Source organism: Danio rerio, chromosome 7 (assembly GCF_052040795.2).
Source record: "Danio rerio strain M-AB ecotype USA chromosome 7, GRCz13ab, whole genome shotgun sequence".
NCBI lineage: Eukaryota > Metazoa > Chordata > Actinopteri > Cypriniformes > Danionidae > Danio > Danio rerio.
In genome coordinates, this window is record NC_141027.1 from 69,850,946 (window position 1) to 69,869,793 (window position 18,848).

At 36.3% G+C, this 18,848-nt stretch overlaps 2 protein-coding genes across 7 annotated transcripts in view; both read right to left on the bottom strand.

Moving 5' to 3' along the window:
• Nucleotides 1-319: 319 nt before the first annotated feature.
• On the bottom strand, nucleotides 320-6,350 carry rps17 (ribosomal protein S17). Of its 2 annotated transcripts, none has more exons than XM_087258994.1 (5): nucleotides 6,104-6,350; nucleotides 5,694-5,845; nucleotides 2,704-2,809; nucleotides 652-717; nucleotides 320-439 (listed from the first exon to the last, which is right to left on the bottom strand). In XM_087258994.1, the coding sequence occupies exons 3-5, from the start codon at nucleotides 2,791-2,793 to the stop codon at nucleotides 362-364; spliced, it is 234 nt and encodes a 77-aa protein (XP_087115120.1). In that variant the 5' UTR covers nucleotides 2,794-2,809; nucleotides 5,694-5,845; nucleotides 6,104-6,350; the 3' UTR covers nucleotides 320-361.
• A 2,515-nt stretch (nucleotides 6,351-8,865) lies between these two features.
• csnk1g1 (casein kinase 1, gamma 1) overlaps nucleotides 8,866-18,848 on the bottom strand; it is a 112,694-nt gene continuing 102,711 nt past the window's right edge. For 4 of the 5 annotated variants that reach the window (XR_015494722.1, XM_087259263.1, XM_087259262.1 and 1 more), the window contains one exon: nucleotides 8,866-13,057. Coding sequence is in view for 4 of the 5 variants with exons in the window: in XM_087259263.1 (XP_087115389.1) it covers nucleotides 13,003-13,057 (55 nt within the window). In the remaining variant the exon portion in view is untranslated. 5 annotated transcript variants of the gene reach the window in all.

Below are 18,848 nucleotides of genomic sequence, written 5' to 3' on the forward strand. Positions count from 1 at the left end.
ACAATTTTTGTCCAGGAGACTACTATAATAAACAGATAAACCTGACTGATCATCGCATTTGCCCTCAGCACAATGCAGGATATAAAAATTTGTTTCCATTGCAGGTTTATTACGTTTTCTTTTTACAAATTGTTGGAAAAAAATCTCTCATGTAAGTGTAAAAACCATATATCAAAAGCTTAAGTGAAAATAACACGTTTCCCTTTGGGGTACTTTTCATTTGCAATTTCAATGAATGCAATTTTAACGGTAATGGAAGTGTCCAGTGATCCGCATACAGATGACAATACAGACTGTCAAAAATGACCTCACACAAAGATATTTTTGCAGTCTTTATTGACATCTGATAAATACCACACATCTAGACTCCTCTGGGTGTTTTAAAGTTCATTCCAACAGTTGGCTGCGTGACCTGCAGGCTGGAGATGTTGCCAAAGTCCTGCAGCAAAACAAACAAAAAGGTAAATCCACAAAGTCTGTATAAGAACACTGGAACATCAAGCTTTTCTGACACGTTCATCTTCTATTCAGAACATTTGACAGTGGTTATCACCATTCATACAAAACACTGGTAACTATGGCTGTTCACTGTTGTTAAATGTAGGACATGTACTATGGCAATTTCATATTTGGAGCTTAAGATCAACTTACAAAACTCTTGAGCATCTCCTTGGTGTCTGGATCAACCTCGATGATCTCCTGATCCAAAGCAGAGACCTGACAACAACATGAAGTACATCTAATAAACAACTCTATACTAGTGATATCTGAAATACAAGTATAAAGCACACTGGTTTTGACACTGGTACTAACAGATGTATTGTTTGCACTACACAGGAAAATATCGTGTCACCTGCTGTGATAGAGGTTAATACTGTAATTGCTTTAAATCGCTTCATACTGTCACTGTGTTAGGTCTTGCACACACAAAAACACCAGAAGGCAAACAGGGCAATTTTGCATCATGTATTGTTTTAAAAGGATATGGTTTATGATTTCCATGAATATTAGCATGACTGTAAATGTAACGTTCACAGAACCGTTTTTAAAAATTTAAACTTAATATTTTTGTTGATATATTTTTAAAGCAAACTATGGAGCTCCTAAAGTGACATTGGCAAAAATAAAAAGGCTGTCATGTTTTTTTCATGCATATGAGAAGCTACAGTTCCTAGTTGTGGCATTCTCTAAATAAAAACATTAAAAAATAAATCTATTTAGTTCTGCTTTATACATGAAACTACTATGAAGTAAGGTGGCGCACATCTGTTCCAATCAATAAGCAGTGCGGAGCATTGGGAAGAATCTAACAAAGGGCCTGAGAATGCTTGTAGCAAACTTGTGGGTGTTGTGTCAAAGAAGCACCCATTCATTTGTGCTGCGTTTTATTTTCATTTCTTTATATTCATTTATTCTTCATTGAATTATTTTATTTAATCATACGATTAGTCATTTATATAATCATCATTGGGGCGACGCAGTGGCGCAGTAGGTAGTGCTGTCACCTCACAGCAAGAAGGTCGCTGGTTCGATCCTCGGCTAAGTTGGCACTTCTGTGTGGAGTTTGCTTGTTCTACCTACGTTGGCATGGGTTTCCTCCGGGTGCTCCGGTTTCCCCACAGTCCAAAGACATGCAGTACAGGTGAATTGGGTAGGCTAAATTGTCCGTAGTGTATGAGTGTGTGTGTGTGTGTGGATGTTTCCCAGAGATTGGTTGCAGCTGGAAGGGCATCCACAAAAATGTGCTGGATAAGTTGGTGGTTTATTCCGCTGTGGCGACCCTGGATTAATAAAGGGACTAAGCCGACAAGAAAATTAATGAATGAATAATTATCACTTTACAGTTCATTAGTTAATGATTTGATTATTTGTGACTTTATTATGTTTTATATTTTATTATTACTATTTTCCTATGATTATTGCTTTATTATTATTATTTCCTTTGTCCATATTGTTTTATTCTTGTGTAGATTCAAGCAACATTTATTTTCATGAGTAAGAGATAAGAGAATGTCTTTTCAATGTCTGTATTGTCACTGGACAATGTTGTGAAGCAGAAATTTTCCATTGCTGTTGCTTGTGATGTAACAACACTTGAAGGATTTATCATAGTGATATAGCATTCAAACATAAGCAACTAACATTATTCAATAAACCCTGCTGTTTTATTATCATCACTTCATCTACTGCTTCTGCTCGTCTTTGGGTTCCTGCCACAGTCAACTCCTATACTGATAGTACCAATACTGCTTAACAGGTTTGGGTATTGGAAACTCTGCTGACTTGTTGTCCAGATCCCTGGAGAAACTGACATTTCCTGACATGATCTGGCATCTATTTATCTGGATCTATTTATCTGGCGTGATTAACAATTGTTAACAACAATAAACAACAAAGCCATCATTATAAGACCTTATTTGATTGGTTACAAAGCAATATGGGCTAGGTTTCATTTTCATTCTGCTCATTTAAACTTTGATGTTTAATGCAATTTTGCCATTGCAAATACTTTTCTTGTACTTATGCTTTTTAATTTGCAAATGTCACTTTTGGGGCTCCGTACATAACATTATATGGGCTACTAACATCTAATTAACTGATGGCTAAATGCAAAGAAAAAGATAACAATGTGTTAAACTCTAAATAACCCTTAAATCCTCATATGTGGTGATGTTGGTGCAGTACACAGTAAACATCACTGACCTCCGGGACGTAGTTGTCCCGTCTCTCTCTCTCCTCCTCCTGCAGTTTGATGGAGATGCCTCTAACTGGACCCCTCTGGATGCGCTTCATCAGATGGGTCACATACCTGCAGATACACCAAACACTGACACATGCCTCAAGTCTCTGCAATGCATTTGCCCTGACAATTCTCTTACTGGCCTCAACAGATGAAAAGTGATTTCAGCTAGGTTTCTATTGAAAATTGCAAGCTTAGTTGCAGAGTTCAGACTGCATGATTTTAAAAGCAGTGTGAAAACATCCATGGCACGACTACATGACTATCTGGCGTACCGTTTTGGGTATGCTGTAGGATGTATCGGCAACAATGAGTTTCACTGCATGACTTAATTGGAAAATCTCCAGCAAGGTCGTCTCAATCCACAAACTATGTTTCACAACCAAACATACGGCCAAAGACATGGAAACAATGCAAGGTCACATAGTATCGGCTTCATCTTTTGTTATTAACCACATAATGAGAAAGAAGCCTTTAGTGGGGTTGAAAATGTACTTATTTTGCTCACCTGGGGATTAAAGGGAATAAGCAATTTCTCTTAAACTTTTTTTGACCCGGTTGTGGCATTGTTCAGATAACATATGAAAGGGAAATGGAGTGTTTTTCCTCCATTTCTTGGGTCCAGATAGACCAAAAAGCACTTTTAATTCCTTCCCCAACTTCCCGCTGACCTGCAGACACCCACACTAATGTATGCTGCTCTCTGATTGGCTGTAGGCGATCACCCATGTCATTTTCAGTCAGAACACATTTCACACGGCATGATTTTGCTCCAGATATTTAGCAGCTATTAAATATCTGACGGGTATCGGCAATTTTCTTAGATCATGTTTTTGTTAGTTCACACTTTGTGATCAAGTGTGACGAGCACCGATTTGCCTGTGATTTCAGGCATTTGTCAACGATTTCTCAAAACCGGTGCTAAAATCATGCAGTCTGAACTTGTCATAAGGTGATACTAGCATCATGTAAAGAATGAAAATGAATGTTATTTTAAGATAAATAAAAACATGGGCAATGTTAGCAGTGCTCAAGTTTGAAAAGGTTCTTGAAAAGATTTTTTCCCCACATTTTACTATTATTGCACGCTCAATCTGTTCCAAACATTTCAGTTTCTTCCTGCTGTTAAACACCAGCAATGTTATTTTGAAGAAAGCTGAAAACCTGTATCCGAAACCACATACTTCCAAATTATATAGTACAGTAAAAACAGTATGCGAGCCAGGCTATATCACAGTGTATAATGATTGTGCAATAGCCACATATACGACTATGAAGTAGAGCAGGACGTCATTCCTACCAACAAATGTGCGCTTCATGTCTAATACGAAAGTGAAAGCATGCTGAAATATTACTGAGTGCTGTTCATCCGTTAGGAAAATTGACCAAAGATACCATCTGATAATTTTCCATATTTTAAATCGGTCCCACTTTATAATAAGTGGGCTTAACTAATATGTACTTACACAGAAATTAATAGTTTGTACAATGTACTTATTGTGTAAATACATGTGTTTGCTGTGTACTTATGCTTGATTAAATACATGTATGTAATTACATCTGTAATTAACTTCTGTAATTACATTTGTAAATACACTGTTGACCATCCCTTACACCTTAACCCACCCTTAAACCTACCCATGCCACCAAACCTGTCCATAACCCAACCTCTATCCCAACTCAAACGCACCACAAGTGTTCTCAAATACATTATAAACACAGTAAGTACATAGTAGTTAGGGACACTTAATATAAAGTGGGACCTTTTAATCTTATAATATGTCGTATTGGACCCGTTGTATTGTTCATTTCTGCACTGACAGCTCAGAAAAAAAAAGATCAACATTGATCTGCTTCATGATCTGGTGCAGACTGTTAATTTGTTATTTCTCTCTATAATTTAAGCCTATATTGCATAAATCTAGCCAACGTTTCTTTAATAGATTGATTGATTCAATAGATAAATTCTTTTGAAACTGAAAAAAAAAAAAAAAAAACTGAAATGAGGCTCTGTATAAGAGTCCGACCTCTCTGATTTATATTTGGTGACTATGTCAGCCGGTGTCAAAATTAAAGAGCACATTTTCACTTATAAAATATTCTATACACAACTGGTCGAAAGTTTGGGGTCAGTATGATTGTTAAATGTTTTAAAATAAGCTTCTCCACCACACCAAAGCTGCATTTATTATATCATAAATACAGTACATATTGTTAAATTGTAAAATGTTATTGCACTATAAAATAACTGTTTAAAAGTAGTTTATCATTTAATTCATTCCAGTTATTTTAAAGATGAATTTTCAGTTTCATTGACCCAGTCTTTAGTCACATGATCCTTTGAAAATCACTCTAATATTAATTATTGTTGTTATTAATATTATTGGTAATAGTAATAAAAGCAATAATGACTGGAGTAATCATTTTATTTTAAACTAAAGCAGTTATTTAAAATTTTTAATAAATTTAACTTTTAACTTTTTTTTTTTTACATTTAACAAATGTCACCTTGATAAACGGAATAATTTTCCTTTAAAAATATCAAATAAATGAATAGAACTGACCCCAAACTTTTGACCGGTAAATAAATATATATATATATATATATATATATATATATATATATATATATATATATATATATATATATATATATATATATATACACATATATATATATACTTTTAAACTCTTAAATATATATAGATTTTTTTTAATTGTCAGTTGTATTTAAAAAAATGTTAAGTTGAATAAAAGGGTAGGTACTACAATTATATTTGGCTTTTGACGCATTATTTAAAATACTGTATGCGGCGTAAAAAATTGCTATTAACTTTTATGAACTTTTTTTGGTGGGGCCAGATAACATTTTGGCAGGGCAAGTTACAATCTGAACCACTGGCCCAGTAGAAAAAGATTCTTAGCGTGGAACCCTGGAATGGCTTTTACTCACCCTGCGATTTTGTTTCTCAGCGGTTTGCTGGGGATGATGGCGATCTCCTCACACACCCGCTTGTTAATGTGGAAGTCATTGCCCAGCCGGGTGTAGTATTTCTCAATGACCACACGAGCCGCTTTCTTCACCGTCTTGGTCCTCACGCGTCCCTGTCAGCCGCAAACACACTACAGTCACTCTGGATATCAGGACATTTCTGTACTTTTCTCTTAAATTACTAACGGTAACATGTTAATAATCAGACACGAACGCCTTGGTAAGGTAACCCTGAGAGGAAGTGTGCGCTACTGATGACTCAAGCTGTTGTTTTAAGACAGGTTTTTTGGGGTTTAAACGTTTCACATGTTAAAAGTCACTCGTAGCACTTGAATACGCGAATAATTCAACTTAATATTGTCTAGCGTTACATTTCTCAGACTTTAACATCTGAAGCTGCTTCTGTTGTAGACCGGAAGACAACCCGAAGCTGTTTTTAACATCCTACATAACATCTCCTGCCAAACGTTAAAATACTTTGTATACGTGGATCTTGAGAGTCTTGACAAAACATTCTGGTCATTTATAAAAACGTGAAGAGTTGATGAAGTACAAGATTTGAAAGGATTGACAGGGATTCACGGTACACACCATTTTGACTTGGTTTAGAGGAAAAGGGTATAAAACCGTACGGGGCGGAAGTTTATAGAGCTCTTTCGGAAGTGACATAAAAGTCCGTAGACGAGCTCCATCACCTGCTTCAAATCAACGGGAAAAAAGAAAAGGAAACGCGTAGTTTTGTTAACAGACTTCGCTAAATACATGCTTTTTACACCACTTATCAATTCAATTTGAAGCACATTTTAAGCTTCCAGCACTTCACAACTTTGGAGAACTGTATATGGACAATTCTTCAACTACAGGCACTTTTAGCTTTGTGTTGAGTAAAAAAAAAACTTGTTCAAAATTAATGTATCATATCCTCATAAGTTTAAACAGTTTGTCTAGTTTTAAGATATGTTAGAGGACAAACTTAGATAATAATGTTCATATTTAACATTGTTTCCATCGTGAACTGAAGATATGTCAATTCCACCACATCGCAATATTTCAAGATTAGATCATTTATAGCAGTCAAACTCTGTCTAAGATCATTTTTTTATCTAGTTTAACCAGTCTTTCCACAATGTTTATAATAATTATACATTTGTCAATTAAATAAATTAGTTGAATGCTAAACTGGACTCTGTCACACTCTAAAATTGAATACTAATTTGATTAAGAGTTTATTAGAAAATAAATAAACTGAATTGGTATATTAAATAGAGCATGAACTCATACATTGTGAATACACTTTTAATGTGTGATGAGAACTTTATAAATAGTTTTTATAAATGTGTGTGGTGATGGAAATGACAGTGGTAAAAATGACATTTCAACAGTTTATTGTGAAAAAAAATTAAACTAGCTTCACCGATTAGCTTTGACTTGACACTAGCCTTTCATGTATACAAAACTCCCTTATTTACCTTCATTTTGTTTGGTTTTTAAAAACAACTTTGAAGGTACAAAATGTTTGAAATGATGTAGAATAAATGTATTTTCTTATCAAGCAATATTTACCTTGATTTTTCTTCAAGTGTTGTAGATGAAAATTTAAATTCCCTCCATCTTGAACATGTGCTCAGATGACTATTCATTTTTATAAAAACCACCTAAATAATCGCACACAAACTTTTTAAAGCGACATTACAGTGTTGTGGTGGAAATGACACATGGTACTGTGAGACAGCTATGTTTTGTATAAAAAAATAATATTGATAATAGTCTCAAATTAATAACTATAAAATATTTAAATTATTTCACTAGTGCTTCATTAAGATACATTAATGGATTCCAAATAAATAATATTTTAAAATGTTATTTTCATTGTTGAAGTTTAAATTTCTGGGTGTGCAACAAGGCAAAAACAGTGATTTTGACACCTAAAAGGAGGTTGAATAATATAGAAAAATATATAATAGAAAGGTAGTGCATTTTTTAAAGTAAGTTTTATTGTTAGTTTGACAAAGAAAATAAAATTTAAACAAAATTATATATATATATATATGCCATGTCCCACACTGCTCACTGCACTTCGGTGAGTCTAAAAAGTTGGTAAATTAGTTCAAATTAAAAAGATGTTTAAATATTTTCATTGTCTTTACCAAGTTATTTGGTAAAATAAGTCATTTTGATTGTTTTTATTTTGTTTTCATATTTTTATTAATCATTTTGCATGTGTCTTTGTGATTGCTGTCCACCCTCTCATGATGTGGTAAATGCCCTTTTAAGAAGCCCTCTGATGTACAGGGTAGGCCATTTGTATGGATACAACTTAATAAAATGGGAATGGTTGGTGAAATTAACGTCCTGTTTGATGGGTATTACCGTACCGTGAAATTCTGATACCGTTACATCCCTAATATTAGATGTTGTTTGCTTTGTCAACACACCAACGTCGAAATACTCATTTACCCTCTTTATTAACAATTTATTTAAATAATGAATATTATAATTATTTAATAATAAATGATGATATAAATGAATCATTATGAAAGCAACAAGTACATTTTCATGCATTTTATCCAAAATCAAAGAACTTTTGAAAACACTATATTCAAATTCAAGCAATTGCAAGGATTTTTAGCACTGATATTTACCCTGTAAACAAAAGTTCACCATGTAGCCAAACTCGCGCTATATTATATAAAATGAGCCGAATATTTAACAGTCAGCTCATTTAAAAACACATTCTGCACACGCACAAACACGTTTACACTTTTATAGGGCATTATGCTCTAGACTTTTACAGTTTTTTTCTCCATAACTGTTTATCTCCTGTCCATTTATAACACTGATTTGCTTTCCCTTTTACACATTACAACATTTTCATATAATTACAACAGCACCAAACCCCAAACTAATTTCATAGCATGTGCATGTTGATAATTTATAACTCAGATCAGTAGCGAAACGCAGCCATACTTCAAAAAGAGCTGCATATAGAAAAACAAATTCAATTATCCCAAATTATTCCACGGCACAAACAACTGAATTTCATACATCATAAATAAAATAAATATGTAATCTGTAGTGTATAAATACACACTGCATGATCCTCTAAAAAAGACAAACACGCACTCGCCCAGAGTTTAAGAGACATTTTCTTTTATTTTACATAAAAAAGGGTGCAAACTTGAGTTTCCCTTTAAGAGTGGAGGGAATAAAAATTTAATTCGAAAGGTTATGTATGGAATTTTATATGACTCCTCAGGAAAATAGGCATTTTAAATAAGATTAAGATTAAGGCCTTAATCTTTCTCCAAATTAAAAACAAAATATATTTAGAGGTTGAGAGAGAGAGAGAGAGAGAGAAGAGAAAGAGAGAGAGAAACAAAATGGGTCCATCACAGTTGAAGCCCTTGACAAAGTAAAATCATCGAAGTACATTGAAGCAACATTCATTTTTCAACACAATAAATTCATAATACAATGAAATTTAAAGTATCTTTTTTTCTTGTAAGTATGACCAGAACAAGAGAATGACTCCTGCAGAACTGTACAATTTAGTTTTTAATAAGCCTGAAGTACTGAAACATCCTTACAGAAATGAACACTACAAAAAAACGTGAAAAAGAGAAATATTGCAGTGCTTTCCTACCAGACTCTTGTAATATAATCATTCCGAGGTCATTAAAAAAAAAAAGAGCAGTTTAACCAGATTGATCTGTTCATTAAAAAAGCAACACCAACAACAACAAAAAAAAAGTTCAACAAGTTCCCAAATTAACTCAAAAGTTGAGACAGGAATGATTACAATTGTTTTGAAAGATCGAGAGGGGAGGGGGGGAGCTATGTAGCAGACACAATGGAAGGGTAATACAGTATACAGCGGCAAAATAGTGGACATTTACCTGCTGAACTCAAGCGTACAGAGGGGTCAGACTTGCAGTAGCATGTTTAAGGCATTATGCAGCCACAGAATAACAGTGTATCAACTTCATGCCCACAATGTTCTTCAGTGCCCCATTCACAAGTAGTTCCCATTGCTTTCGGAATCAAAAGCCATGCACATAAAATCTGCATTAATGTCACTAACTTCAATTTTAGTAGGAGAATAACTCTTATTTACCTCTTTGTATTTAAATCTGCAGCACAGTAAAGTGACCAGAACCATGATATATATATTCATATTAAATAAAAATAAAAAGCAAAGGCAATTCAAAAGGAATCGTAATGGTATGCAAACACCCTTCCGAATGACCCAGAATGCATCCCGAATGACTTCGACTTTGAGGAAACTAACTAGAAATGGAACCGTGGTATATTTAAACCTCATACTTGTACGGATATACCATCTTTATTAAAACAAAAATCGCAAATGGTACAATCCTTAAAAAAGCAAACAAAAATGGGGAACTTAAAGATGAAAGATGGTTTGACGTCATCACCTTGCAGTTGACAAGAGAGCCAGTAGTCATTACGATTGATCGCATTAACCAAGATTCCAGAAATAACGTCTGTTCTAGCCATCCCGAATCAAACCACTTCCAATAGCATATCGAGAATGATTTCAGTGTCTAATGTAGTGTCTTAAATGGACGAGTCTACCAGCAGATGGCGCCTTAATTTACGTCTGCTTGTAATCCCAAAGTACATCCGCACAGTCCATAGATCCAAAGCTAAACAATTTCACATTCCGCTTATATCCGAACAAACGAAAAAAAAAAAAAAAAGCAATTCCAAGTGGCTCCGTAACGAGCCAAGGGCTCCCACTTTGACTTTGGAGTCAATATGAATTAAGGGGTTAAAGGAGTTATCCTGCAATTCTCCATAAAGCCAGACGCACCTGGCGATAGCAAGCAGTGCACATCCAGAAATACTAAATTGTCTTCCAACTCTAGCGAGGCACATAATACATATTGTTAAGAGAAGAACGTTAAATAAAAAAAGCCACCTTGACGCGCTTGCGAGAGGTGGAGTTCCACGAGTATCATTCAAGTACTTTTCACAGAATAATTTAGACCCAAAGTGACCTGCATCACAGTGGAAAAAGCAGAAGGAAAATCCATTAAATAGCCAACCATCATCACATTGGAAAGTTTCATATGCGTTGGTTTATTCTCCAATAACCGCTAACTGGAGATGCCGTATTTAAACGCAACACTCATCCCAATACAGCTCCACAGGGTGGATCCAAAACGGAATGGGTCAGTCAGAGCTTAACAAGTTACTATTTACACGTATAAACTAGTGGATGAGTTAAGAGGTGGAATCATGCTAACGAAGAATTTGTGCCCATTTGGTCCAACGCGGTCCACTGTCATTAAAAGGAACATTCAAAGCACGTCATCCGAATGCCCTCAAGAATGATTACCAAATAAAACCAAGGCATGGTCGATTCTTCAAACAGCCTCTGTTCCTTATGTAAGACGAGGTCAGCGGAATACAGTAACGTGCAGGCTGAAGTAAACAAGGGCCTAAACGAAACTTTAGTGCAGTCACACTCCTATGGCTTCTCTCTCAACGTTTTGTACGGTGATCAAAATAAAATTAAAATAGTTATATAATTTATCTTACATTAATTCACATTTACTATACATTAGAAAGAGCACACAAAAATAAAACACATGGATTTAATGCTGTGAACAGGTGAACGGTGAAACGCAAAAAGATGAGCAAGGCAACGTCACGACTTAGATTAGCGATTAAAGTAAAAAAAAAAAAAAAAAAACGACGACGACGACAACAGAACTACATAACCGTTTCGCATATAACCCCATTATACGTAATTCCTGTCATTATAGATTGCGCTCGGGAAAGGACCGCCTCATCCATGCAAGAGATCAAAGGCTGCCCTGTCTCAGAATCGCTTATGGCCACAATAATAATAGTTATAATAATCCCATGAGCATTTACAAATGGCCAGTTTCAATAGGTCTGCCATCGTTTATACACGATTCATTTTGGGAACGAGATGGGTATCTATTCAGCATGAATATGAAGGCATGGGAGGAACTTCGTAATGTCCTATTGTGGAAGCCCACGCGGGTCGACTTCGCCGAGTAGTGTATTAAGGCATTAGATCGAGATGTTTCGCGGTGGCAGTCACTACCACGAGTCTGCATCCTCCCAAAATCCACGTTATCACACTGATTTCATCGAGAAAACAACAGCCGGCCGATTGTTACATCATCTGCGACACCTTTCGTGTTTATTTAGCACATACGTACTCTCGTCCTGAATATTTAGCAGGCATGAAAAGAAAAGCAACACCTATCAGGAACTGGTCGTGGGAATAATAAGTGACTATATGGACAGAAAGATACAAAAAGCGCAGAAGGAAAGTCGTACTGGCCACCTCAGCCAATAGAAAAGCAGCCAGCTGTACGTCAAAAGCGATACAATATATCGTAAGAGGAGAAGAAAGCAGCATGACTGGCTGGTGGGTTGTTAAGTGGGAGGAGTGCTTTAGAACAAGCAGCTTTAAATACTAGTCAGTGGAGCGTCGGCGGTGCGTGGCGAGTGCCGTCCACTGGAAACAGCTGCTTATGTCACACTGTCACACAAGTTCACGTTTAAAGGCCAGCTAGCGATCGGTACGACAGTTATTTGTGTTTGCGCTTTGCCCGTGTACGTTAAATCACTCCGATAGATACGACGAAGAAATATTAGTCATATTCTAAGGCTTCCACCACATCCTGGCAGCGTGAGAACCAACAAATACACAAACAAACATTTTAAAAATAGGGGTAAAGTGAAATAAAAGAAAGTCAGCGTCTCGTTTCTTGCGGAAAAAAAGGGGCCCACGAGGTGCTAGAGGAGAACAGGTCTGCAGTTCGAGCTCCGGCGTGGCTGAATTTGACTCTCTTCCTCCCACCATGTCACACAACTGGGTCTGTCGTGGAGGAAGAGGACACATTCATAGACTTCCTCCACTGCCGAAGGCAAGGTGAACGCAAGAAAAAAAAGCAAAACAGCAAATCAAGTGCGGTGCTGTTCCAGTGCTTGGAGATCCTAAGGTTTGGGAGTGAAGATCCGAGAGACAGTTCTAGGACGAGACCTGTCGCTGCCTAAATCAAGACGTGGAAGAAGAAACAAAAATAAAGAAACAAACAAAAGACAATCCCCACAGAGACAACAGTGCGCATGCCTCTCTTTCGTTTTCATACACTGCGCTCCCCCTACTGGTTTGGAGGACGCCTGCCGTCGTAGTCTTGTAAAATTTCTTTATTTGAACGCTCTAAAAACAACCAAAGGAAAAGGACTGCGCTGAGTGGCCGGAGGTTCATTTGTGGCGTGGCGTGTTCTTCTTCCTCTTCCTCTTGAAGAAACAGCAGCACCTGAGGACAAGCACATGGGTAAACGTCAGTCATGTTTGGGCAGGCTGCTGATTGGCTGATTCTTCTCTAGCACCTACACATGCGCCGTCAGTATGTAGCTGCTTTAATTAATCCTAAACATCAAGCATATACAGTACTGTGTAAAGCAGAGGTGGTCAAAGTCGGTCCTGGAAGGCTGGTGTCCTCCAATGTTTAGCTCCAACCCCAATCAAACACACCTCGGCTAGCTAATCAAAATTACTAGCCCAGGGGTGCGCTAACTCGGTCTTGGAGGGCCAATGTCCTGCAGATTTTAGCTCCAACTTGACTCAACACATATTTACATTAGATGTCACCTGCCCTGTTGTTGTCTATTGGAAGGAAAGCGTCAATAAAGTATATATATATATATATATATATATATATATATATATATATATATATATATATATATATATATATATACTTAAATTATGAAAGTTATAATTTTACAACACATTTCTAAACTGATGGATCAGGGCATTGCTGACAAAGAGTGTGTGTTTGTGTGCATGTAAATGTATTATCCCCCCTCTTGTTTAACTTTGAACTAATCTGAAACCCTCTGCTGCTTTCACTTCTCATACTGATGGAGGGAGCGATTCGTTTGTGAATGAATCTCCGTTATGAACAAATCGTTCACTTAGCTGACAATAATACATGTTTCTGGCACCGCAGCATCTCGCTGTCATATTTCTTTTGCGTTGTTTGTTTATTTTATTTTATTGATGCTACTTTGCCCCTATGGTGAATGTAAGTGTCTGTATTATCATCAATAACGTTATTTGTTGGGCACAAAAGCTCATAACATATATAAACCTAAAAAACCAAATTTCTTTTTCTATGAAATGTTCTGCCTTTGTGCTTTGTTTTCTTTCTTTGCTTGTTACTACACCCGTACACAGCGCTAACGTCCAGCATCTCCACATTGGCACACAGTCTTGACAAGTGCGGTTGAATGACATTTGTGCTGAGAGCACTGTACAAATGTGGCGGCGCTATTGACGCATGCTCAGGGTCCATATGCAATATTTAGTGTATATATATCTATAGACTCAATACACCTGTACGGATGTTTCTAGAGAGCCAAATGTGTTTGATTAATTGGGGTTGGAACGAAACTTTGCGGGACTGAGTTAGCCCTTAGGTTTTCTAGAAACATCCTTGCAGGTGTGTTGAAGCAAGTTGGAGTTAAAATCTGAAGGAAACTGGTTCTCCAGGACTGAGTTTGGACACCCCTGGTGTTAAAAAAAAAAAAAAAAAAAAAAAAAAAAGGTTTAAAGTGGGTTGTTTTTCTGTAGCATGTCAGTTTGAAATATTAATTTACATTTCCAAACATTGTCTTTTGTCATTAATTGCAATTAAACAGTGAGATTATTGTCTGCACAAGGAGTCTACTGATGGGAGGTTTGGATCATTTTACTGACTCGAACCTTCGAGTCTCATTCAGCGAGGTAAATGAATCTTTTTTCCAGTCATTTTATTCTATTTAGACACTCCACCTTAGTCTGCCAACAGCCAGCGCATCACACAGAGATCTAATCTGTTCATCAACAAAATGAGATCTTTGGCAACATCTCGAAGATGCTTCAAAAAACCTACCTGCAAAGCTACCGGAAAAAGTATGGCGAGTGTTTTAAATGCAAAGTGTGGTCATACGAAATGTTGATAATGTTGATATGTTGATATAAGTTATTAAATACAATTTATTATGCACTATTTCTGAAAGAATCCTTATTTTACAGCACTTTTACAGCAAGTACCTAAAACTTTGAACAGCACTGTAGGTTTTTTGAAGCATCTTAGAGATTTGGCCTTCTTCTGGATTTAGTTTGTCTCAGTTTGTTCATGTCATTCCAGACAAACTGGAGGATAATCAGATCAGATCTCTGTTGGTTTAGTGATGGATCATTCTTGAACGATTCATTCATTTTGAACAAATCTTTTGTATCATTAGTGAACGACTCTTCTCAGGGAGTGATTGGCTGTTTCTCAATATGCGTTCTTCAGCGGTCTTGCGTCCTCGTGTTCTCGTGTAACGTCATCATCAGCTGCCTAAGTTCAGTTCCAATACTCAAGACCGCAAGTACGGAGGACGCATGAAACTTCCCGGATGTGATCTTGATATCGAGGACGCACTGATGCAGACTTGAGCACCGAACTCGCTCTGGAAGTCCCAGAAGTCATTGCGACTGGAGGTGGGAAGCGCAGCATTTTATTTAGATTTATTATTAAAGTTCAGAGATATCACTTATTTACCTAGGGAGTTTCCCTAAATGAAACGGTGAATATAAACATTAACATGAATATCTTAATAAAGGAATAAACACATTAAGGGTTATTTGTTTGCTGAAATTCGTATTAAATCTGTTTTATTTATATTGTGCAACATATATTTATAATGTTTTTATGCAAAGTATATATTTTGAAGAGGGGGGAAACAATAAATCGTTGTATGAGGGCTGTAATGTTTAAATAATTTACTATTTAAAACGCGTGAAGGTCACATGACCATCAGGAAGAACGCAGCATCCCATTTCTCAAAGGACACGTTCTCTGCCCTCGCGGTCTCCTGAGTTCGTTCTTCCGAGGACACCTGGCAAGACCAGTCTCCACAAGAACGCAAGTCCGTTCTCTGCGGAATTGGAATTGAGAAACAGCCATTCATTAATTTGCGCATGCCCACATTTGTGTGGGTGGAGTAGAAGATTAGTTCCTTTTTAGAGTCTTTGATTGGGTTTGAGTTGTTCGTCCATCACGTTAAAGACAGGAGCCAATCATATGTAGTCAAAGATGGAAAAAGATTTGATCCGTTCATCTCTCGAGTCCTCGGGTTTGAGTCATCTCTCTTTACATGCTGTCACGTGATGAACGAACGACTCAAAAACCAGAAGACTCGAAAGGTGTCTAAATTGAACAAAATGATTTGAAAACAAGATTAATTTATCTCACTGAACGAGACTCAAAGGTTTAAGCCAGTAAAATGGTCCAAACCTTCCATCACTAGACTCCTTGTGCAGACAGTAATCTCACTGTTTAATTACAATTAATGACAAAAAATAATGTTTGGAAATGTAAATTGATATTTTAAACTGACATGTTACAGACAAACCTTTTTTTGGGAGTGAAAATATTAGTGGCCTAAGACTTTTGCGCAGTACTGTATTTGTGGGTTATGTCAAATATTGCCAGCGCTGTTTTATTGGGGGAATGCATTAGCATATTGGTACAAACCAAAATGTTGCATATATGAATGACAACAGCTCAAAGTTAATACAAAGGAAACTTAAAACATTTAAGTTTCTTTAAAGGCATCGACGACAGAATGTTAAAACAGCAACAACACGACAGAATGGGCCAGGAAAAAACAAGGCACATGCAGTGGAAGAGAACAGCTCCAGACTGACACATTGAAAAGTGATGGACTTCACTAAACATGTCTCTGAAGGATGCTGCCTGTAAATCTGACGAAATCGGTCACAAACGGCTGCTGAATGTATTGGTTGTGTATTAATCGAGGGTCGAACTGAACGTACAGTGCGCTGCAAAAACATGCAGACCCTTAACTCTTTATAGCCTTAAATTGTGGGAGGGCAAATTAAGACTTTATAAAAACGTCTTACAAAAACCCTGACATAGTATTACCATATTAATAATGTAATAACAAATACGTAATCCAGAGTCATTCAAATCTTATTTTTCAGTATGATCTTTTCATATATATTAAACGTAGGTTGGAAAAACAACTATTCATCAATTATTAAATTATCAAAATTCAAAGTAATATTCTGTAGATATGTTAACATTTCAGGTATGTGCATTTTTACTAAACGAATCAGAGTTAAGAACTCAATCAGGTTTGATTGCAACTCAATCAGATAAAAACATAAATACCACATATAATGAAACACTTCTTACATATGCTATTGTAATACGCTAAATATGACTACATTAACTAAAAAAATATATATAGATGGTAGTAATAAAAATAATAAAAATAAATTGGGGGGAGGGGGGGGGGGTGCATCAGAAAACCTAATCTTATACAGTTAAGTACACATAAACCAATTATTAAGAAACATGCTGTCAATTAAAACTGAAACATGGCTGGTCCTTTGCAAAAACTCGAGTCAAATCTGATTGCTAAATGAATCTTATCAAGTATATAATAATGCTGTAAACTAAAATATGAAATTTTGATAAGGGTCTGCAAACTTCTGTAAAGCACTGCATATGCGCATTTAGAAACTTGTTTTATCATTGGCTTGCTATAAATAAGCTAAGCCAATCAATTTTAGAGGGTCTATTTTCAACTACAGACATTGTGTTTTGTTCGATTTTTTTTTAACTTCACAATCTTTTTTGGGGAAAAAGTAGTTTCAATGCATTAAAAACACTTTGAATACCATTTTTCAAAAACGATTGTGACGTTTTAAAAACAACAAGTCTAGTCTTCGCGCATAAATAAAGACTGAACGAGTAATATGTGTGAACTTGATTTTGAAATCAATTTTGTAAAACCGTCGACATCATGTTCATTCTTATAGTCTGAACGAGTAATAGTTATGTGTGAAAACTTGACATTCAAACATCAATGGTGGACTACAGAACCATATGTGACCACGGACCATAAAACCAGTCATAAGTGCTAATTCCTTGCATTTGAGATTTATACAACACATAAAATCTGAATAAATAAGCTTTCCGTTAAAGTATCATTTGTCAGGATAAGACAACATTTAGAAGATTTAAATATTTAAAAATCTGTATTCTGAGGGTTCATAAAAATCCAAATACTGAGAAAAATCACCTTTACACTGTAAAAAATCCTGGATTCTGCACAAGTGATTTGTGTTGGGCCAACATGATTAATAGGTGGTTAAGTAACTTATTAATTTCACAAATTTAAATGGATTGAAAATAAAAACACCATGTTGTCCCCACAAAAAAAGAAGAATTGTTTTGTTTCAGCTTATTTTATGCGGGTAGTTTAAACAAACATGTTTTTTATGAGTGTAAAGTTGTTGAAATTAAGTTCTTAGCAAAGCACTTTACTAGAAAATTGTGTTTTTATATATGCACAGTTGAAAACTGAATGAAAGATGATTCTTAAGCCCTGCTCACAGTGAGATTTCAGCCACGAGACAAATTTGGGAAATCCTAAAAGATTCCTGAAATCCTAGACTAAAATCTGTGGTCTTTGATTGTGGGTTTGACCGCTACAGATTGTTTACGTTTGCTGTGAGGAATCATTTCAGAACGCAGGATAGAGGAAGTGTCACACGTGGATGACATTAATCTCCAGGGGCAGTGTTTGTGTTTGTCGCGTCTTCATTGTTGTTCAGTTTGACTTCATGACAGCTGAGATCTTACACTGTGACATGAGAGCCATGTTCTTTCAGTCTAACATGCTACAATCATTCAGGATTATAAAAAATCCCAGTGTGTGAGCCAGCTTTTACTTAAAAGGGACCTGTTATGCCCCTTTCCACAAGACCTACAACAAGTCTCTGATGGACTTAGGCCCCGTTTACACTAGTGCGTTTTAGTTTGAAAACGCATAAGTTTTGCTACGGTTACGCCATCCGTCCACACTACTCCGGAGTTCTCGGGCGCCGAAAACGGAGCTTTTTGAAAACACTGGAGAGGCCGTTTTCATTCTAAAACGCTGCTGCTCCGTCTCAGTGTGGATGAGGAAAGACAGAGACATCTGAAAACGGAGGCGGGGCTGCAAACGTTCGCCTATCTGATTGGGGCTTTTCCTCAATATTAA

Coding starts and splice junctions, on each gene's coding strand:
- rps17 (XM_087258994.1), bottom strand. CDS start 2,793: ATGAAGCGCATCCAGAGGGGTCCAGTTAGAGGCATCTCCATCAAACTG. Junction 718..2,703: donor GGGACAACTACGTCCCGGAG/GTCAGTGATGTT, acceptor TGTTGTTGTCAG/GTCTCTGCTTTGGATCAGGA. Junction 440..651: donor AGGAGATGCTCAAGAGTTTT/GTAAGTTGATCT, acceptor GTTTTGCTGCAG/GACTTTGGCAACATCTCCAG.